Here is a 22,937-nt window from a genome sequence, read left to right on the forward strand (position 1 = left end):
AAATTGATCACAACCATCAGATTGTGAGATAGAAACTCAATTAGCATAAACAATTAACATTGCCAAGACAGGACTGAACATTTATGAACCAAGAAAATATAGTTTATTACTGCATACATGCAATTCATAATAAAGCAAGCAGTACGGAAGTGTAAATTTTCAAATAAAAAAAATAACAGACTTGAATATGGATTAAGGGGATTATCTGACTTCTGTGACCCAAAATTTCGATATAAGTAATAGGCGCAAAACATTAATCAAAATCGGCATATAGCACTATCAGGTGAGCAATTCTCAAAACCCATCATTTAATAGAGCAGTAAAAGAAAAAACCAAAAGAGCAATAATGAAAAATTGGAATGGAACATACTTCCCAGAAATTGAGCATTGGGCCCACGATCCACAAGATTTTGGGGTTGGAAAATCTGCAGAAACAAGCAAATAAAAAGGAAACAAAATTAAAAAACAGTTTCAATTTAACTAACCGCAATTATCCTTAGAGAGTAAGCATCTCAAAATTCACATACCTCTGCAGAGCAATACTTCTAAGCTCATCTAGATCACTAACACAAGGAACCCATATCTCAGTAAACCGATTGCGAAGAGCTGGAGATAATTCTTTCTTTCCATAATCACCGCCAGGGTTCATTGTAGCAAGAAGAAAAAAATTTGGATGAGCAGTTATTATCTCCAGAGATGACCCTCCTTTCTCAGCCAAGGCCTGCAAAAGGGGAGAAATGAGAACTGAAGGGGGGGAACTGGGAAGTAGTAATAGCAAAATGAGAACACAAGTAAACCATTAATTGCAGCAGAAATAGTAGCACAAGTAGCAAAATGAGGAGTGAAATATATCATAAGTAATGATAATTATAGCAAGAGTAGTGATAGTGGATGGGGAAAAAAGCAGCAGATCTTCAAAATTAATTAATTAATTAACCGTTATACAAGGAAATGAGAAAAGAAAAAGGGGAAAACAAGGAAAAAAGAAGGAAAACAACAAACAACAAGAAGGAGATATATTAAAGAAGCATTAAAAGAAGCAAGGTTCCTAATAAGATCACCCACCAGTTTCCTTTCTGGCTCCAAGACACTGTTCAATCGTTCAAGTACGCTATCATCAGCCAAGGAAATTTCATCAACAAGAAACAGATCACCGTCCTTCATGGCTTGTACAAGAGGTCCATCTTGCCACATAAAAATGGTCTGCCACTTCTGATGCAGCTGAGCTAGGTCCAGCTTCATCCGCACAAAAGTATCAAGATCTTGTCTAGTGACATCAGCCCATGGGGTAATACCTTGTTGGTAGCTATTTACAATTACATCTAGTTGATCAAGAGTCTGAGAAGCATGACCAATATCTGACGAAATAGACTACAGCCAACGAAATACATGAAAAAGTACACATAGTCAATTGCGAGAAAAGCAAACCTCAACAAGTGCATGGGCAACAAAGAAAAAGAAATACATACAATATCCCCGGGAAAGTCAACAAAAGCCTTCAACATCATCAGTTGTTCAATTAGAAACTTGAATTCCGAAATCAATCTTGATCTCTCTCGAATAGGATAGAAGCCCTGTGTAATATTTACCATTTAATATTAACAAAGAGATTAAACTTTTAATAAAGGCTTACAACTTGCAAAACCCAGCAACAGAGAGATTACAGTCCTGGAGAATAAAAGGAATCAAATATCAAATACAATAAAATTGGGAGAGAAAAAAAAAGGATAACCAACCCCAAGAAAATCAGATGTTTCTGTGTACTGGTGGCAATTCAAAATGTGTAATTTTAACCCCAAAACAGCACTCAGTAACTGGCAAATTGTAGTCTTCCCACCACCAGTTTCACCAACAAGAAGGATGGGCTCACGCAATCTGTAGCAGCGCTCAACAAGAAAGTACAACCTCCGCATACTTTTTGTCCAGATAATACTGCAATAACAAGATCATTAGTGATGATATTTTTTAAGAAAAGCACAATCAGGCAGTACAAAAAATGATGCGGCCTTATGAGTTCATACTCTCCAAGACTTTCAGAAGCCCATGCGTGTTTGCCCGAACTGAAAACATTGTCTCCTACACCAAGTTTCTGCAATTGCATAAATAAATAAATCATAAAAATAAAAAGCCACTGCAGGATATTCAGGAAATTGTTCGAATCAGACAGCTACAAGAAATTTTTCCTAAGAACACAGGTATAGTCAAAAGGGATAAATCTCAACTCTCAACTGACAGTCAAGTAACAAAAGGCAAGGATTTTACTATAAGGGAAAAAGTTTTACGTCAAGGAATCACCAAACAATTTGGGGTTTACAACTCACAATTAATGCTCTTCAACATGCCGTATAGGACTGAACATATGATTTTCCCTAGCTAGCCCTGCTAAAAATGGTTAAGGATTGTCTTCCATATCCCAACTTTCCTTCCTCAATAAATTTCTCCTCCAACAATTTGGATACAATAACAAATAGCGAACTCCAGTCAACATGTATCTCACACAAAACAAAATATGAGAGCACAATTAAGCAAAGAAGTAAAAACACCAACGCAGAACAGAACTGTTTCAGCTATTTGCCCTGAACAAGTACAAAGTTTCCGTCCCAACTTCAAACAAAATAAAATAATACTTATAGCAGAGCATTAAGATTGTGTCAGATGGGCATCAAACAGATTATAAGGACCACAAGGAGTTCTATTGAATCATGCTGCAACAAGTCAAGTTTAGGAATGAATCTAATGGAAATCTAAATCCTTGCCAATTTGAAAGATTCCTTTTTCTTTTCATTGCTGAAAGGGAGCAATGGTGAGTTAAAGAAAGAATTGGGAAAGGCAAGCAGATTCCATCTATAAAGGAATACGATGTGTCACCTTAATGGATTAGCTACTGAACCATCTCTTATGGCAATCATGAATCTCAGTGTAGAGGGAATTTCTTGGTTGTCATCTCTGGGGTCTCATCCAATATCAGAAGAATTATGGACCTTTCCAGGGGTATGGTGAACACTAACACAATTGACAGATAAGCTAACCAATAGAAAGTAATTCTTGAGGTACTAATGATCAATTTGCCAATCAGCACATTGTTGAAATACAAAAAAAATAAAAATAAAAGCCAACTACAGATCATAATGCACTAAGGCCCCTCATTGTGCACCTTTCTAATTGCCTAAGAGCTCTTTATGACAGTTAAAGCTTCATTCAGCATGTAGGTATGTATTAAAGCACTTTATGGTAGTAAAGCTAGTTGCTTGAAGGCTATTTCTATTCAAGTTTGGGGTGAGATGCTTATGTAGAAAAGCTCACTGGAAGAGGATCCACGATTTAAGTTCTGTTTACATATTGATAGATACCACTTCTTTCCAGAAATAATTCTTAAGAAGCAGTTATCAAATTAGTATCTACCTTGTCAATACATAATTTTTTTTCCCCTGAAAAAGCGCTTTGCCAACATTTACAGCTGCACCAAACAGACTCCTGATCCATTTGTGACATCTTAATGCAACACAAAAGGCAAAGATAAAACTGAAAGTACAGAAACACAAAAGGCAAAGATAACTGAAAGTACAGAAACACAGAAGGCAAAGATAACTCAAACCACAGAATATAAATTAATACGTAGATCATGTCCGCATATAATAATGCAAGCACACATGCAACAAAATGCCCACATAAGAGAGGAAGGGAAAGGAGGGGGGGAGAAGAACCACACCTGATGGTACAAGTTATCTTTGACAAGTTTAACCCGGAGATGTTTCTCTAAAACTGCTTGAACAACCTTTTTCTCACCCTCATCTCTGAGTCTTTCTGCCAAAAGGTAATAACCATCTCTGGCCAAATCTTCATATGAATTCCCAAAAGTCCTGAAACGATCAGCCCACCGAAACAAGTCTCTAGGAGTTATGAATCCATGTTTTCCAGCAAACACTTTGCTACTCTGCCGATGCAACTCTAACTCCTTCATAACTTCAACCATTTTCTTAGCATAGCTTTCAGGGATTTTGCACCGCTTGTCTAATATTGTGCTCAACTCGTCTTCTGGGATCTCATCAACATGAATCTCCACAAAACGGTTACGAAATGCTCGAGAAAGCATTTTACGTCCTCCATAGAGAGTAGGGGGATTTTGAGTAGCAAAAAGCATAAAATCTGGGTGTGCTGGTATTGTTTCTCGTAATTCAGGCACAAAAAGTTCTCTGTTGTCATCTAACAATCGGTTCAAGGCTTCCAGCACATCAGATGGGGCCAAGTTAAGCTCATCCAGAACTATCCAATATCCATTCCGGACGGCCTTAACCAATACACCTTCATGAAAGACCAGCTTCCCACTAGCATCAGTCACATAGGAACCCAAGTATTCTTGAAGGTCCGTGTGTTCATGATTATTGATCCGTACAAATTCATGGCCAGTTATTGCAGCAAGATACTGCACAAGACTCGTCTTTCCACTGGAGGTGGGACCCTGTAAGAGAACAGGATATCGTTTGATCAAAACAGCACGAGCCAGGTTCCTGAGATGCTCCCTCACACTTTTAGTTAGAATATAGTTCTCCAAGAAATCACCAGAAATTGTGCTTCCCCTAACCATCAAGTATTCATCAAAAGGTACTTGTGGAGGTATCTTTCCTCCTAATACTTTTGACAAAATCATTTGGTTCATTAACTTGGCACTCGGCACATCTAACAAAGTGAGAAAGAACATAGAAAATCCATCATAAATTGCTTTCTGAAATCCAAATTTTCTTTTTGCTTTGTTAGTATATTCAATTGCACGATAAAGGGACCTTAAACTGTACTGGGGCTTCTGATTAGCCCCATCCTGCAGCCTCTCTTCAGACTCTTTCTTGGCTGCTTTATAGAAAGACACTATTTTATCCACCAAGTCTCCACTCAAACAGCTGTCATCTAAAGATTGAGTAATAAATAGAGTCAAATCTTTATCATCCAACACATCATCAACAAAGTATTCTGTAAATCTACTTCTTAAAGAGTATGGCAAGTCCCTCTTCCCAGCATCAGTTGCAGGATTCATACAAGCAAATAAGCGAAAATTAGGATGCCTAGGTATATAACTAGCATCCCCTCTTTCAGCTAAACAAAGTGACCCATTCACATCTTCAAGAACACCAATAACTCTTTGCAATGTCTCTGGGGGAGCCAAATTTACCTCATCAAGCAAAATCCAGTCACCATTTCGAAGTGCAGTCACAAAAGCCCCTTCCACAAATTGAAATAGCATTCCAGATGAGGCACCAATTTGCCCACGAGATGTATCAAGTTTCACAGAAAAATCCTCCCATGCTTTGAGTACTGTTTCATCCAAAGATTTCTTCCGCTTTTTACCAGAACCAGACTTTCCTATCTCAGCTGACTTCCGAAAAAAGTCAACACCTTTTTTAAATCCAGTCATTAACATTTTCCAATTCTTATCACTTAGATGATGCTGTAAACGGGCAAGAAACTCCCCGTTATCCTGAAAATCAAGGTAAAAAAATACAGTCATTCGTACAGTTGAATAACAGCGAACAAGAAGCAGGTAGATAAAGACTTTCAAATATTACCTTCACAGAAAATGTTTTAGAGAACAGATTTTCAAAGTCCTTATAAAGAGGGATGCAAACAAACTGCGCATCCATAGGCTTAAACCCCCCTAACAAATCTGCCACATCACTTTGCTGACTCAAATTCTGGAACAAAAAACAAACTGCAGCAAATCAGAATTGCTGTAATAGATGGCCAGTGTACATAAGTATTCATCAATGACCCCACAGTTAGACACACACACAGAGACAGATATATATATACATATATATATATATATATATAGAGAGAGAGAGAGAGAGAGAGCATCCACAAACATACCAAAACAGTAAGTTTCTGACCAAGCCTCATGGCCAAATTCTGTACAAGTGTGGTCTTCCCGGTACCTGTTTCACCAACCAACAGAACAGGCTCATTGCACTTAACAGAGCAAGCTATTCTCTCAAGTAAATGCAGAGAACTACGAATCTCAACAAAGAGTTTCTTTTGGTGACGTAACTGCAAGTATCACAAAAAGAAAAATCAGAAACGAAGCTTGAGACATAACTATACCGGATTAAAACAATGCCAATTTGCTTGCACTTACTACTCTTTGATGACGATGGAGTGTTACTCGTCCAATTGTTAAATCTGTTCCCAAATCCTGCAGTTCAGTTGCAACTTTTAAAAACTACTGATGTACAGTAGTTCTACAGATAAGAAATCATGATCTGAAACAACAATAACCTGAATTACGGGTTTATTGGGAGGGTAAAAGGCCTCTGCAACTGAGTCTGATACAGCCCACATCTTAGCAAGTTCTCTCATTATAGTTAGCCGGTTTTCAGCTGAAGCAGAGAACACAGCAAAAATATCTACAGCCTGAATAACACAATGCCACAGTTCACACACAGACCAACTAGTAATAACATATAGAGTAGATTCTTCAAAATGAACCAAAAAAATATTCAGACCTCCAGAAAAATGCATTTACAGGCATCAGCTGACAAACCATCCCCAAGGAAGTGAAAACCTAAAGCTGCTATTCTCTTACACCATTTAAGGAGATCCCTAACATTGAGAACTAAAAGATTCAGTCACTGAAGATCAATTGAACTCAACGAGAAAAATGGCATTCATTACCTCAACGAGAACCTGCTGAGAGAACTGAAGGATGGATGATTTCCGGACTGAAATCCCCCAAGTTGGTACAGAGGGACATAGTTAACCCTCTCAAAGGTTTCTGCCAGAGACATCAATCAAATTTTGGTAAAACGTATAATGTCATTAATCTGAAATCAATAATTAATACATAGATCTACAGCACCTATGAGTTTTCCAGCAACAGGCTCCAATTCTGGATACCATGCTTTCACTATACTTTGCAGGTCCTCATTACTTGGGTGCCCAATCATTACTCTCCTCCAAAGAACACCAAGTGAGTTCCCACCTGTTTCCACAAAAGAAAAATGAAAAAATAACTCATCTAGTTGAAGTTTTTTTAAAGAGAATGATAAATAAATTTACTTGGTGTTTAAACTTTTATTAGTAATTAACTGTAAAGTTTGAGATAGACAGCAAAGAGTAGAAATTTTATTTGAGAATATAGAAACTTTTGTGCTTAAAAGCGAGGACTATTAATACTTATCAATGACTACTTTGAGGAAATGTATCACAGGAACATAGAGGGAGGGGAGAGAGAGAGGGGGAGGGAGGGAAGGAGGGTGGGAAAGACCAGATGGAAAGAGAGTGCATAGACCCACATAAACCCAACAAGGAGTATCCATAGAATATGACTTTTGATTTTATTGCACATATACATCATAACAATAGAAAGAAAGCAGGTTCATCAACCCAGGAAGCTAGAAGAAGCCAAAAAAAATTTCCTTTTTTTTTTCCCTCTTTTCATGGGTAAATATATTTTTACTTTTTTTATGCCCACCGAGACTCCAACCTGGTATCTCCCACAATCCCACCCAACCCCTTACCACCTGAACCAGGCCTGAAGGGAGGCTAAAAAATTAAGTAATATAAGGTATGATATATTTTAGCCCCATCAGCTGCATAGAAACCAAATAACCTGGTTAGCAATTGAGACAGCAGTGATGACCATCTATGAGAATGACCATCCTGAAAACCTGCCTCATCTGTCTTCACAATGCAATTGCATATTAAAACTCCAGGGTGAGGTTTGATAGAAACAAATGGCAATGGATACAATTACCTTTATGACCATCAACACATTGGATAGCAACAAGCACATAATCCATAAAATAGCAATTGCCAAGTTGGCAAAACATGTTACAGCCCATGAACCAATTGGCATGTTGCATCTAGCCAATTATTATTCTCAAACCCCTCCACAGATTAGTGACAAGAATGACACATTTTGCATTTAAAATTTAGTAGCCACTCTTATAAAAAATAATTTCAGAAAAACAAAAAACCCAAAAACCTCATTCAACAGATTTTTAATTTTGAACTTTTGGGATGAACAAGAGAAAAAATAATCTTACGAGCAAATAGAAATAACAAGAAGATCAATATAACATTTGGAACAGTTACTTGATATTTGGGAACATGTAGAAAATCGCTAATGAAGGGGTATCTAAGAAATTTCATAGATGGTCCACTCAGAGTAAATGTCTCTTATTCAAACAAGGGCATATATTTATTTTGAAAATGAGATGAACAAATTTTATGTTAGTCCAAAGCAAATCATGTAACGCCAAAGTTTGTCCAACTCAATCCCCACTCCAAGGAGACCTTTTGATTATGGGAAATTCAGATAATATATGACAAGGGAAAGAATCAGGTCCCCCACTAGAATCCATTCCTGCCCGAAGTAAAAGACCCATATCTGTAATGAAATTGAACACCAATGGCAATTTGGGCTACACAAACACTTAGGTGGAAAAACAAATCCCTAAACATAGAACTAGGCAGATCAATGACAATAGCCAAATCATATACCCATTGCCAAAAATTCAACATGCAGCAATTTTTTTGCAGAAAGACGGTAGGAATGTTGACCTTTCTAGAGGTCTGGTCTGCTCCGCTAATCGGAGGCAGCTGCTTGGCTAAGCAATAACCCACCATATTGAAGGCTTTTGTTGAGGACTTCCTGTCCTCTCCACAACAAAACCCACCTCCTAGACTCCGCTTATCCTCTCCTCCATGTACCACACAAAAAACCCCACTCCCCGAGGCTATAGACCTTTTTTGATTTCTAGTTGGGTCTTTGAAGGGGATGTCTGATTGTTTTTTGCAGCAAATTTTTAGGCCATTTTGTTTGATGGATGTCCCATCCTTCTTCATTAAAAAGTATGTTTTCGCTAATTATCATAAAAAGGCATAACCTATTACACAAACCTTCTCTCTTGCAAGATATATCAACATTAGAACTTGATATCGTGGAAAACAGCCGAAAGCTTTCTGCCACTCTAATTGCCTGCCAAAAAGCCCACCATGCTTCAAGAGTTACTCATGAAAAAGGAAACAAAGAAACAACTAAGAATGCATTTCTAGTATATCACTAAATAGTAGAAGAAAATTTAAATAGATAGAAAACCAAAAATAGAAGTAATTTATTCAACAGTCGGAATCATGCCGACAGAATATAGCATTAGAGTTCAAGAAGATAATGCCTCAGAAAGATCTCAAAATGGTAATGTTTATGATAAGCAAAAATAAAAAAGAGAGAACATATTTGGAAGACAAAAAGAACTGTAGGAAACTAAAAATAATAATAACTAGTCAAGCAAGCTCAGTTTTCAAAAGTACCATATAACTTCCAAGGATTTCAAGAGGAATGTCTGGTGAAAGATTCATCTCACATGAATGGAAGAAAAATGCCATGTCCAATAAGGAGAATAAGTTGTGTTATTAGTTACGTAGCAAAAGGCTAACAAGAAAAATGTGAACCTTCTGTCAAACATGATACAGCAAAAATGGGGAAGCTTTTAAATTACAAAACGCTTATTGCCTATTAGAACAAAAAGTAGACTGAGACATATCAGATTACAATTTCCCATAAGTTAGGATCAGCAGACACATATTGATGTGAGCCTCAGTATTTCCCATGTTAAAAATGTGCAACATAACAAGTTGGAAGCAAGTATAAGGTAATCACCTCCCCATGACTGGTTAAAAATGAACTTGCACCTTCCAGTAAAGGTAATAAGATGGATTGTACATCTGATGGTGCTTTGTCAATACCCTCAAAGACAACCCAAAACCCATTCATAACAGCCTGTGAAATTACAAATATCAAGGTTCTAAAATTGAGGATAGAGAAATCAATCAGTGCAGAATTATTCAAAAAACAAACAAACAAACAAACAAACAAAAACAAAATCAATTCTCTGAATCAGAAGCAAACCTGGGTAAGAGAACCAGGTTGCCATCTAAATTCACCAGGCCGCTCCATACAGACATAACTCCCAATCAATGTTTTGCCATCAATTTGGTCATCCATGTGAATGGATAAAACTGAGAATAAGACAAGAAACAGTTAAAGAAGAAAATCCCATTAAAAACAGACAAGACAGAATCCCTAGGAAACACTTGCAATACAAACAACCTAATCGATTATAAGATAGATGATACTATTTTGCAAATTCTGAATTCGACTGACAGCAGTAGCATTAATAACAAATTAAAGCAAAAATAACCTATTCCCATACTAAAACCTAGCAAAAATTAGTCCTCAGTAAAAGGATGACATTCTAAAGTTATTCTCCACAATTGTATCAATTTCAGGGCAACCAGTCTTTCCTATTAGAATTTTCATGAACTGATATCTGGATAAAAAGTCAGAACTTCAAAAAGCACATTCAGTTCTGTCATAAAAAATCAAAAAACAGAAAAAGAGAAATATTTTCTATAAATGGATTCACATAAAAATAAATAAATAAAACCCTCATTTTTAGGGGGAAAATTTAAAAGGACAACATTTCGAGTTTCAACAATAAGTGGCAGTACTTGATTGCTTAGTTATTTGCAACAAGCAAGCCCCTTGCCTACGCATGTTTTTGTGGCATGCAAAAGTAATCATATTGTCAGACTAAAGTGAGAAGGATGTACTATTAAAAAACTACAATTTAGTAACAACACAGAACCTATAGCTAGAACTTGACTGAAATTACTTTTACAAAATCTATTAAATTTACTGGTTAACAGTCGTCATTAGTCAGTGGTGACCATTGAATAAGTTTCTTCAGCTTGAGTTCAATTAAAAGCCCAGAATGTATTTGCACCATCATCATCTTCAAATAAAGTATTTTGCGGAAAGGCATAGATTACCAAATAGGTCGGTTAAGAAGTACTTAGATATTAAGAACTGATATTAGCAAAATATTTTAAAACCTTAAAGCTCAAAATACCTTGGTTCCCACTATCTCTGGCCAACTTGCTAATAAGAGCGGTTTTCCCAACACCAGCAGGACCATACAGAAGCACAGGCCACTTTTGGCTCACCGCTAAAAGGACCATCTCATAACTTTTCTTCAAAGACAATGTCAAGACAAGAGGATTGCCGCAAGAATCTGCATTCCTGAAGGTACAAATTGAGAAACAATATGCAAATTAGGAAGACAAAGAACACATAAACACAAGTAGGCAGCACTGTCCACAAACAGATTACACAAATACAAGAACACATAATTCAGTTTTCTTTTTATAATTCTTACCAAGTTACAAGTCTCCGGATCCTTGTTGATGGTTGAGCTTCAGGGAACTGTGATGATGAAACAGCCAGATTATTAAGGCCGAAAAAGCGCAGACAGTTTTCTTGATCAAAATCAATATCTGGGTTGATAGAATCTGATTTCTGCTGTTTAGATGATTCAAAATACCATCCAGCCTTCTCCAGAGCTACATCCTCACATAACTCCTCCCAGCTGAAAATCAGAAAATAAAAAAATGATAAAATATTAATAATAATTAGAAAACTACACAAAATTTTAAACTATAACTTACAATTAGAATCAAGCAAAAGATGAAAAAAGAAAAAGGAAGTAACAAAAATAAGCATTAAATAAAAAATGAAACAAGAATAAATGAGATAGAACTAACCGTAATAAACATCCTAGAGCTTCTTCAGCCCCAATACCAAAATTGGCGATTGCCGTATCATTCATTTTCAAAATGACAAACAATATCTGTAACCCACACCATCTTATGTCTGAAATGTTCTTTACAGATTTATCATCATCAACCATGTCAAGATTTGCCAACTTCTGTACAAGATCCAAGAAACAAGACCAATCCCAAAGTCTTGAGAAAACATCAGGCTCCATCAAGAGAAAGCGATAAGCTGTCTGGACAGAATTTAATAAATGCTTTCCAGCCTGTAAAACAAAAGCAGAAAGCATATGGAAATTTCCAGAAAGAAGAAAAAACCAACAGAAACTGTCATCATAACAGGTCACCAGAGACAGAATTAAGCTCATATTCCCGCCACAATATCTTCAAAAGTTTAAAAGTTAAACAAGAAATCAGTTGTACAACAACCCCAAAGAAAAGCATGATACAGAAAATAAAAGGCTTCAAACCCTACAAAGCAATAAATCCTCACACAAGCAAGGCCAGTGATTGAGCACGCATTAGGCAGTTACTCAATACATATGTCACAAACAAGTACAGGTGATGAAATTGCACAGTATTTATTGCACTGCTATGCTAAACCCATCTTTTCTATATGAGTAAATAACAAAGATAGAACCTGAAGGCTCTAAAAGGGAGCACAAGCCAAGTATATGGTGAATATACAAGGAAGCCAGATCAGGCCACCATGGAGCTAGAAAGAATAGGGAATATATTAAAAATGATCGAGGCGTTGTGTATAGTGAAAGTAATAAAGATGGTAAGGATATATCTAACAAAAGCAAGAAAGATTAGTTTGAAATTAAGCACTAAGCACAATTCAGCATGATTATCTGCATTTGCCCAGGATGATGTCTGTCAAGCAAAAGAAAGTAATTGAGAATTTACTCCACAAGCCAAGGAAAACTTTCTTCATTCATCACCATCAATTCATGTGAAGAGGCACCCTCAAATATACATTAGAAATATCATTCATAAGTATAAATCCAAAAATTCAATAGCCTTCACAAATTGCCAAATATCAAATTCTTAATATTATTAAATCTAGTTTCATTTTATCCTAATCCTAAATAGGACTGTAAAGAGTAGTTTAAGTATCAAGATAATCTAACCAACCATCAAGAAAAGCTCAAGACCCAAAACAATGAGGAGGTGCCTAGCCCAATACCACCTAACCACAAATCCACACCCCCACCCACAGAAAAAAAAACAATCAAAAAATAAAAATAAATATATATATGATTAAAAAATAAAAAAGCCTAGCCTACTCCATGTGTTATGCACATGCCTATAAATGAATTTTATAACACTGGAGAAAGCCCCAGGAAAAAAAAATCGTTCCTTTGACTCGTCCATGCCATAAAGGGGATGATAGGTTGAATTGGAATAGAACATAAAAAACTTATCAATAGAATTGAATCAGAAATAATGTAAAAATACCTTAGCTGGCAACTCAGAAATTGATCCTTTAATCAACATCCGTTCAAACGGAGGTGGAGCAAATCTGAAATAACTTAAGGTAGACCTGCACCAAGAATCTGAGGCATGTTATTTGGCTCAATCATTTAAGCATGGCAAAATTTGCATAACCTAATTTCAGATTTCCAATTGGCAATGATGAGCATGTCCAGCAGCATTCAACAATGCAAAGAAGTTGAAATCGTGATGTAAATGTATCCCATAAGAATGCAATTGTTTCAACAAACACAGCTACCAGTATACACACAAAAAGGTATTCATCTTAAATTCACCTGGCAGAGTAAAAGCCAGCATGTCCTACCACACACATCAAACATGATCAGGCACAAAGAACAGGTTATGATCATGAAAAGGTCATGCAAACACAAAATATCATATTGGGCGACCTCGAAAATCACTCTTTTTTTTTTTTTTTTTTTTTTTTTATAAGCAAGCAGAATATATATAAGAAAGGCAAAGAAGCCTCAAGGCATACAGGAAGTATACGAGACTACCACCCCCTTAACAAAAAAACAACACAACCCAAACCCTATTTGGAGGCTAACCACTCCAAGAAACCTAATAGGGAATTCGACTCCATAACCATGTACACTTTAGCCCACCCCCATACATTGTATACAAACGAAGTTTTTAATTTCTGGTAATCCAATACTCCTCCCTTAAAGGCTAGCCTATTCCTTTCCTTCCATATAGACCAGAAAATGAATAACGGGATTGATTTCCACACTTTTTTCCTTTTTCTCCCCACAAAAGAACCTTTCCAACTACTAAGGACCTCCTTTACAGAATTTGGAAAGACCCACTGTACACCACACAACGCAAGAATGATGTTCCACAACCCTTTTGCCACTGTACAATGTATAAGTATATGATTGATTGTTTCCTCTTCGCACCCACACAAAAAACAACGATTAGGAAAACTCGAAAATCACTCTTTATCAGAGATATTCCCCATGTTCTAGTGAAATTTAGCAATATATGCCAGGTTGACTGGCAAAGTAAGCTTCCAATTTTTTTTATTTACTATAACAAACAAAATCTAGGATCTGCAGTTAGAAGACATTTATTTCTAATTTGGCCTTTAACACTTCTTTCATAATATGACAAGCCAAATCCAGAATCTACAGCTTATAGGTCCAACATGTGCTCAGAACAAGATATATTTCCTCTAAAATAGAAGAAAACGTCCACTATCCAACTACCATACCAACAACAAAAGCAGAAAAAGGATCACAATGGATAATTATTCTTAGGTCCTATGCAGTAATTATAGAATATACAACATTTCAGAATTCCACGAGCTTGCACCACTCTGGTCACAGGCTTTTGCACAGCTGGTGGCAAACAAAAAGGTCAGTAATAAAAAATTGTTACAGTTGAGGAGGCTTTCCAAAGCCCTGTAACAAGAGTGATGAATTCTATGTACAGCTAGCAGAGAAACAATTAATAATTTATTCCCCCATTCCCCAGTAGTGTATTTACTCTTTGGCACAAATTCACTTTGCAGACCACTAAGGTTTTATCATTTTTTCCAGTGCATCAAGAACAGCTTCCTCTAATGGATAGACATGATTTTTATTCTTCAGGTGAGATGACCAGAGAGAAATGTTGGAACTTTTTAGTACAGATGTGAACAGAAAAATCAACTCCGAGTCTTCTTTCTTCCCTCTATTTGCACCTCAGTATTCCCAGAGTTCCACGGGATTTAACGAGCTCAAAGCATTTGGACTGGAGACACCCAAACGGCCAGCCATATGTACCTCATGAGACCCGGCCCATTCAAATCAAAATAGAACAAGCACCTACAACTAAGGCGAATGGAATATCAACCACAGGGTGAGATGATCTTATAATACAAGGGCAGGTGACTGCTCATGTCATGAAACTTATTCATTTTGATGAACATAGCTGCAAGTGGACTGGGTTTGTCTTCGAACTGACTATGACCAAAGTCATGGCTACTTCAACCAGAAAAAAAAAAAAAAAAAAAAAAACTCCTATTCCAAATCTGCTTCTTGGAGAAAAAGCTGATCTACAATCAGCCAAATCATGGAAGCCACCCTTCCCCTGCCCGCATATTGTTCCAACAGGAGGTCTTAGGAAGTTCATGCAAAATGGACTTCTTCTCCACCAGGTTACCTCAAGCTAAATTTTGACAGCTACTTTTTCGGCAATCCAAGACATTTTGGGGTTGGGGGTGTCTTTAGAAACCATCAGTGTATTGTGGTTAAAGCTGATTCCAAATTTCCCAGACAGCCAGAGAAGGATTGAACACTGAGGGAAACCTTTCATTTCTAGGGTGTGGAAGCTACTCACTAGGCTAGAGACTTGAGTTCCCCATTCTTGGATTCCTTGAGCAGCTAATCAAATTGATCATTTGGCAAATTGAGTGGCCTCTCACTAGGTGTCTTTTGTGGGGGAAATTTTTACCACTTTTTTTTTTATAGATAAAGCGAAAAAAAACATATTAAAAAGGGTCAGCTCAAGGTATACAAAAAGTATACAGCTACCACCAACCACCACCACAATAAACCAAAGTTACAAAAGAAAGGGAACAAAACCAACCCACTCACACCCAGGGCAAAACCAATCTAGAAAGCTAAAAAGAGTTAGAGGAACATTATCTTAACACCCCTTTGCTTCCAACCAAAGACAAGAAACAAAAGAACTTTTTAGCCTTTGGATAGAGAGTTTTTCCCCCTCAAAGACAATTCTATTTCTTGCCTTCCACACTATCCAAAACAGACATAGTGGTCCTGCTTTCCACACCTTCCTGTGCTCCTTGGCTACAAGCGACCAATGCCACCCTAAAAGAGTTTCTTTAACCAACGATGGAAGCACCCAAGACACCCTAAAAAGGACAAACAACTCCCACAAGGCTCTTGCCATCTTGACTCACACTTTTAGATTTATTTGTACTTTGAGTCTTTCCATACTCATATCTCCTTTTCTTTTTTGTTAAGACTTATTTATCCTTCTTTGGAGAATAGATCCTTCTTTTTACATTGCCATTTATTTTCCATGAAATCAAATGCTTGCTTCTGATAAAAAAATAATAATAAAAATCAATCCTCTCAAAGCTATGATTCTGCAATAATGAGTCTCTCACATTATTTTTTTTGTTATATAGGTAAATTTTTGTCCCCATTAAAACTTGAACCTGGAACCTCCCACAAACCCTTCCCATCCCTTTACATGAGTCTCTCAGATTATTGTACATTAGCATACATAAGAAATATCAATAACTTCTGCCTGTCCTCTCTCCTATTATAACTATAGTGGTATCATTGCTCCAAAATATATGACTCAGGCTTTGTTGGCAACCTTGAGAAGAATAACTTGAACCAAAAGAAAAGTTAGAGAAATAGATCAGAAAAGCAAATGTTTGAATCAAAAGAGAAGTTAGACATCACATTCAGAAAAGCAAATTCTGCATAGGATTTGAGCAGAAATACAACACTTCTTTTTGCTGCTTAATACCCCTTTTGTACAATTTAATTCACCCTCAACATTCTCAGATATGAAAAAGATAACTGAAATCTTTTATCCCATTTAATTTGTTGAGTCAACTTTATACCTCCAATATAGCCGCCTATATATTATTAGAAGATATAAAGAACAAAGCATCGTATAATCCATCTACAAGCTTTCCCGCACCTCGGTAACAAGCACTTGGCAAGTGGTTTAAGACCAAATAAGTAAATAAATGTATATGAATGTGCATGAAAATGTTTCTGCTTACCCCAATAAAAAAGGTGCCAAATCAAGGGCTCGACAAAAAGCCAGACAGGCAAGCTCATGAAGATTCAAACCCCAACCATTTCTAGCAAAAAACTCAATAACACTTGCATCTCCGGCATCCTCAAAATTTCCAGCTTCTCCTAGAAGTTTGTCTTCTTCAACTTCTGTCAATGTACCATTAGAGTTGTACCTTAAATTGGGTACCAGACGAAGCAATGCCACTGCTTTGTCCACAATCTTCCGACATATGGGACGAAAACATCCCATCATTGGTATTGTATATTTTGGGTGTATAAACAGCTCCGCTAGCAAATTCACTACCCTTTCTTCTGTCATCATTTCTCTCTGGCAACCAAAATCCAGAAAATATATAATTTAGAAACAAGATGACACAGAGTAAAATTTATGACCCATTAAACTTTAGCTCTGAGAAAAGAAAAGAGAAAAGGGCATAAATCATCATGTTTTCAGTTCTTTGCTTCCCAGTAAAAGCAGAAAAGATAAGCTCAGATAAGTCCTGTACAATCCCTGCATAGATTTTACTTAAGTTTATCGTTTTCTTAGAAGCAAAACAGCAAAAGATTATAGACACCGAATTCATTTTCCTTCTCTTCCCTCTAGTTTTCTCAGGGGAAAAATAATAATTCGAAGAGTAACCACACGTACCTTTTTCAGGAGGGAATCAAACTGGGGAATACATGCAAGCTTGGGACAGCGAGCAAGAAACCTCTCAAGCTGTGATTCAAGACTAAAGCTCCCATCGATTGCCATTTGGAACTAAAATGGCTACTCAGAAATGTATTAATTTAATATATAAAAGAACAAACAAAGCAATTGTGTAAATATAAAAACTGTTGTTAAAGTTATAATTGCAAAAACAACGTTTTACAGTACACAAACTTGAACCCAGGCAACCTGCATTACATAAACAACAAAATGAAATAAAATAAAATTATCAGCAACAAATTAACAACACATTAAATAAATTCTATGCTTGGCAGCTGAGAAAACTGAGCAAAACAAACGAAAAAGAAAAAGAAAAAAAGGAACTTCCAAACTACTATTTTATGCTATTCTGGTTTCCAATTAATGAAAAATTCACCACGACCAATCCGTCGTATTGAAATTCAAAATTTTCAATTTCTCTCTATCTTCTCTCAGCAACCAAACAGAGTATAAACACACAGGAAACATATTAACTAATCAAAACAATAGTATTTAAACCTTATACTACCAATTAATCAATTTTTAACATTGCGCAAATGTATTCTATGGTAAAAATTGTCGAATTATCATAATCAAGTGAACAATTAAGCTCTGTTTGACTGCCAAAAAACCACGAAAGAAGAGGATTAGCGGATTTTCATTTTCGTCAGTTTTCTCATGAAGCAAACAGCTACAGAGTTAGGGTTTTAGAAAACTGACCAAAATTCCATGTGCCTGGAAGCGATGGTGTCTTCTGTCTTCTAGGGTTTAGGGTTTAAAAAGGTGGTGACATGAGAGGTACAAGAGCATTGCCTGAAGTTGAAACGGCGCCGTTTAGTAATAAAGGGTCCAGTCACTCATCCAACCCGAATTCCCGATCCGATCCACTGAAATATGATTACCCGTACGACGCCGTTTTATTAATCTTGATCGACCAAAACGCAGCGTTTCGAGGGTATGATTGAGGAAAACGAAATTAGGCCACAAGAGTTCACTCAGGTCAGTATAGGCTGGGCCTGGACCGGGCCAAGAATTGAACTATTGGGTTGTGAATGGGTTGATTTCTAATACTCAGTTCGCTCCTTTTAGTTGTGTTTTTAACTTTGTCTTAATGAAAGTATTTTTTAAAAAAGTATTTTTATATTTTTTGAGAAACTACTTATAAATAATTTTTAAATTTTATTAAATACCTTATTTGTTTTCAAAAACACTTTTTAGGTCAAAAGTGTTTATTAAAAACATTATCAAACAAGTTTTAAAATGTGTTTAACAGCGATTTTGATAAGTGTTTTTTAATATTTGTAACATTTAAATTTTTTTTTTTCAACTATTAAAATTATTATTAAATGTACTTCTAATCACACTTTTAAGTGAATTTTCGAAATCATAAATTGGATAAATAATTTAGCTTTTAAACATGTATTAATTTTATATTTAATTTGCTCTTATTTTCTTTTTTTTTTAAATAATTTTTTATGTCACGAATATAAATTTTTATATAAAAAAATAGACTTTCCTTATACCCATAAAAATCACTTTAAAAATATTTTAATTTTAAGATAGTAAATTTTTTTAATATCTAACCTTTTCATCATTTTTTTTAAAATCATTATATTTTTTATACAAATTTTTGAGAATTTTTGTATTTTATACAAAAAATTATTTTTTTTTTTATCATAAAGAAATAATAAAGAAACCGATTTTTTTTTATTGTTGAAGTATCAAAAAATATATATATTTAAAAATAATTAAAAAAATGTTTTAGTAAGTATTCTTAAAAAGCCTTTTTTTTTTTAACTATTTTCGTTGCCAAAACGGGCCTACAGAATTCCAGAAATCCTCATCTCACATGAGCTTCTCTGGTAGGTCAGCCCACCACAGAGCCCAGCCCAACAACATCTAGGGTTTACAAATGAGCTTCTCTGCACACCAGTAGCCACTATAAAATCATCTCATTAGGGTTTTGAGATCGTCTCTGACCTCCACACTACCCTAGGGTTTTAGATTCTCTCCCTCCCTACCTCCGATCTCCATAACCCCATCCGACAATGAAGACCATCTTGTCCTCCGAGACCATGGACATCCCCGACGATGTCAAGATCAAAGTCAAGGCCAAGATGATCGAGGTTGAGGGTCCACGAGGCAAGCTCAGCCGCAATTTCAAGCATCTCAACCTTGATTTCCAGCTCATCAAGGATGAGTCTGGGAAGCGGAAGCTCAAGATCGACGCCTGGTTCGGCTCTCGTAAGACCACCGCGGCGATCCGCACCGCTCTCAGCCATGTTGAGAATCTCATCACCGGTGTCACAAAGGGGTACAGATACAAGATGCGGTTCGTATATGCTCACTTTCCCATCAACGCCTCCATCACCAATGGAAACAAGGGTATTGAGATCCGGAACTTTCTTGGCGAGAAGAAGGTGCGTTTCTTTCTTGGTTTTGTATTGGATTTGAATGGGATTTTCATTTGGTGACGAACTTAGTATGCGTTTGGTTGAGCTTTTCTTCATGGCTACAGTTGTACAGTTTAATTAAAATCCCCGGAAATGCCCAGAGTAAATGTTAGGTTTTTTGGTTTGTGATAAACTCGAATGGGTCTAGGGGGTTTCACTGGATGACGGTATTGTTGTGTTTGATTTTTTACTGGGTTTGGGATGTATTATAAGGAGGGCAGGATTTTCCATTGGATAATGATCTTAGGCGTTGCATTTCGTTTCTGGCTAATACTTTGCATCATCAATTTTCACTGTCTTTTTGTTGGGTTTATGATGAACTCTAAGGGTCTATTGTTTTTCAATGAATTATGATATTTGGATGCTATTGGCTGCATCTTCTGTAGCTATGGTTTTGCAATTAGATTTAAATTTCAATTAAAAAAATACTAAAAGACAATATAAGTTCAATTTTAGATTTTCCAATGAAATCTAATTTTTTATAGATGTATGGGTTTTGAGAGCCATGCTGTTTTGTTTCCCTGGATGATTCTATAATTTGCTGTTCTGATATGTGGTTCCCTGGATGAAGTAGATGAACTCAATACACTAGCATCTTCATAAAGATGCCTTTATGAAGGATTCTTGAGGTGATTTGCTGACAAATCAATAATGATTTGTTAGGAAACATAGGTAATAATATTGGGTGTAATTGAGAATCAATGTTTTCTCAGCCTTGCCATTTTTCTCAGCACTTTGTTCAGGAGCCTGGTTTTTACTTTGTTGTGGATGCATACTAAACTAAGAGGATGTAATAGGTTCTAATTCGACAGCTGAATTGTTGGGGTTCTTACATTACAAATCCTCCAAAAATATCCGTTGATTTCTTCCATGATAGGATACTTGGTGGCAAATTTCTTTCTTACTCTTGTCATTTTTCTTCATATTCTTTTCAGTAGCCTGGTTTTTGCCTTGTCTGGGATGCTCACTAAACTAAGAGGTTGTTATAGATTCTAATTCTACCACTGAATTATTGAGGTTCTTAGATCATAAATCCTCTAAAAATATCCATTGACTTCAAATTTCGCCCCCATGATATATTGCCTGTATGTTCAGAATTGACTCAATGCTCTTTCTATGGTTCTCTTCAACTGATTTGCCTTTGTGGAGTCATTTCAGGTAAGGAAGGTCGATATGCTTGATGGGGTTTCCATTCTCCGGTCTGAGAAGGTTAAGGATGAACTGGTATTGGATGGAAATGACATTGAACTTGTTTCACGATCTGCTGCCCTCATCAATCAGGTTCCTTTCTCACATACTCCATTTGTATATATGAAATACTCATTCTATTTTACCCACATTTTCTGACAGTCCTATTTGTATTTGGTTGACAGAAATGCCATGTCAAGAACAAAGATATCCGGAAATTCCTTGATGGTATCTATGTCAGTGAGAAGGGGACAATTGCCGGAGAGGAATGATTTATCAAATCATAGGATTATTGTTGGTAGCTTGCGGGATTAGTTGTTTTTTTTTGGGTCACTTTTGCTAGTCGTCACATCTTTATCCTCAAGTTTTTTTGTGAACACCTTCTATAAGTTTGTTTGACAATTTTGTGTTATGAAAGTTGCCTCCCTAAATGATCTGGTTGTTTACTACCAGACACAATGTTTTCCTACTATTTTGCCTGCATATATTCTCCATTCTCCTAATTTCTGTGTTTGATTTGCTTAGTCTTGTTTAGGAACTTCTAGGCCCTCCTTGGAAATGATTTAAAAAAATAGTTCTCATCTCTCGAAAAACACTTTTTGAAAACAAATGTTAAAAACAGTTCTCAATTGTGAAATTGTCTAGGAATTCAAATATGAAAAAACAGTTTTATTTTTTGGCATATGTTTTGTGAAAGTATTGCACATTTATGTACAATGAAAAAAACAGCCTATCAAAGTGTTTTTTGTTTTAGAAAACTGTTTCTGTTTTATGTCTTAGAGAACTGCTTTGTTTTATAAAATTGTATTCTGTTCCAAAGCCCAGAAAACAGTTTTCCGGAAGAGTTTCAACACAGACCTCTTAATCAACCAATTTTGGAGACAATTCACTCTCTCTCCCAAAAGTATAATTTGAATTTATTAATATAAATAATTATCCCTATTGGTTTCAATTGGACAGGCTTTATTGATTACAAATTGATGGGCATCTTGGTCTCTATAGACTTAGGAGTGAGAAATTTAGCAGGTGGAAAAAACATAATGATACTAAAAATAAAAATGTTTTTATTATTTTTCCCTTTCTTATCAATTTATTTTTATATTTTAAAATAAAATTAGAATATGTTAAATTTGTAAAATAATATCGTCAAATCTTGATAAATTAATATCCTTGTGACCCAAAAATATATCAATTAAGCTAATATTAATTAATTGATAAATTTATAATTTATTAATCTATCGAAATATTATCTATTTTATTTAAATATTGTATCTAGTATTGTTTTATTGTAATAAACAAATTAAATATTTTGTATGTAAAATTCATAGTCTTATATGAAATTATACATTTTTTTAATGCTTAACTTATAAATATGTCAAATTATTATATATTGGTTCCAAGTTGGAACAAAAAAAAATAATTTAATTAAAATTAAGAGTTTGATTGATCATGGGATTTAAAAACAATTTTTTGTTTCTAAATTTTTTTAACATTATTTAACTATTTTTCTCTTATAATAATTTTTAGAGAATAAAATTTGTTTTTAGCGATTTTTAAAAACAAAAAAAAAAATATAGGTCCATTTGATCATGTTTTTTTAAATTTGTTTTTAAATTTTATTTTTTATTATTTATCTTAAAAATAAATTTAAGAAAACATGACCAAACAATACTAATTTATCAAGGTTTTACTATATTTTTGAATAAATACAATTTAGAACCTTCATTCATTTTCCCTCATCTATTCAAA

General features: G+C 35.5%; 2 protein-coding genes across 2 annotated transcripts in view; one reads left to right on the plus strand and one right to left on the minus strand.

Moving 5' to 3' along the window:
• Window positions 1–18,258, minus strand: part of LOC117922337 (midasin) — a 63,512-nt gene extending 45,254 nt beyond the window's left edge. The window contains exons 1-23 of the mRNA XM_034840450.1: window positions 17,509–18,258; window positions 16,844–17,187; window positions 13,063–13,147; window positions 11,593–11,867; window positions 11,208–11,417; window positions 10,902–11,071; window positions 9,899–10,008; window positions 9,650–9,769; window positions 8,890–8,968; window positions 6,845–6,967; window positions 6,661–6,760; window positions 6,492–6,588; window positions 6,265–6,399; window positions 6,125–6,181; window positions 5,860–6,036; window positions 5,559–5,684; window positions 3,710–5,470; window positions 2,022–2,089; window positions 1,737–1,932; window positions 1,470–1,574; window positions 1,066–1,371; window positions 528–721; window positions 371–425 (exon numbers count right to left, since the gene is read on the minus strand). Of these exons, the coding sequence (XP_034696341.1) occupies window positions 371–425; window positions 528–721; window positions 1,066–1,371; window positions 1,470–1,574; window positions 1,737–1,932; window positions 2,022–2,089; window positions 3,710–5,470; window positions 5,559–5,684; window positions 5,860–6,036; window positions 6,125–6,181; window positions 6,265–6,399; window positions 6,492–6,588; window positions 6,661–6,760; window positions 6,845–6,967; window positions 8,890–8,968; window positions 9,650–9,769; window positions 9,899–10,008; window positions 10,902–11,071; window positions 11,208–11,417; window positions 11,593–11,867; window positions 13,063–13,147; window positions 16,844–17,187; window positions 17,509–17,613 (4,998 nt within the window). The 5' untranslated portion in view covers window positions 17,614–18,258. The remainder of the gene's footprint in view (window positions 1–370; window positions 426–527; window positions 722–1,065; window positions 1,372–1,469; window positions 1,575–1,736; window positions 1,933–2,021; window positions 2,090–3,709; window positions 5,471–5,558; window positions 5,685–5,859; window positions 6,037–6,124; window positions 6,182–6,264; window positions 6,400–6,491; window positions 6,589–6,660; window positions 6,761–6,844; window positions 6,968–8,889; window positions 8,969–9,649; window positions 9,770–9,898; window positions 10,009–10,901; window positions 11,072–11,207; window positions 11,418–11,592; window positions 11,868–13,062; window positions 13,148–16,843; window positions 17,188–17,508) is intronic.
• Window positions 18,259–19,509: 1,251 nt separating this feature from the next.
• On the plus strand, window positions 19,510–21,660 carry LOC117922339 (60S ribosomal protein L9-like). The gene is made up of 3 exons (XM_034840453.1): window positions 19,510–19,967; window positions 21,159–21,281; window positions 21,374–21,660. Exons 1-3 carry the CDS (start codon window positions 19,596–19,598, stop codon window positions 21,458–21,460), a joined length of 582 nt encoding a protein of 193 aa, XP_034696344.1. The 5' UTR covers window positions 19,510–19,595; the 3' UTR covers window positions 21,461–21,660.
• The last annotated feature ends 1,277 nt before the right edge of the window (window positions 21,661–22,937 follow it).

This window comes from Vitis riparia, chromosome 9 (assembly GCF_004353265.1).
Source record: "Vitis riparia cultivar Riparia Gloire de Montpellier isolate 1030 chromosome 9, EGFV_Vit.rip_1.0, whole genome shotgun sequence".
NCBI lineage: Eukaryota > Viridiplantae > Streptophyta > Magnoliopsida > Vitales > Vitaceae > Vitis > Vitis riparia.

Bases quoted from the DNA above. Each gene is read 5' to 3' on its own strand.
- LOC117922339 (XM_034840453.1), top strand. From the start codon at position 19,596: ATGAAGACCATCTTGTCCTCCGAGACCATGGACATCCCCGACGATGTC. The intron at 19,968-21,158 runs GTGCGTTTCTTT...GAGTCATTTCAG, and splicing joins ACTTTCTTGGCGAGAAGAAG to GTAAGGAAGGTCGATATGCT. The intron at 21,282-21,373 runs GTTCCTTTCTCA...TTTGGTTGACAG, and splicing joins CTGCTGCCCTCATCAATCAG to AAATGCCATGTCAAGAACAA.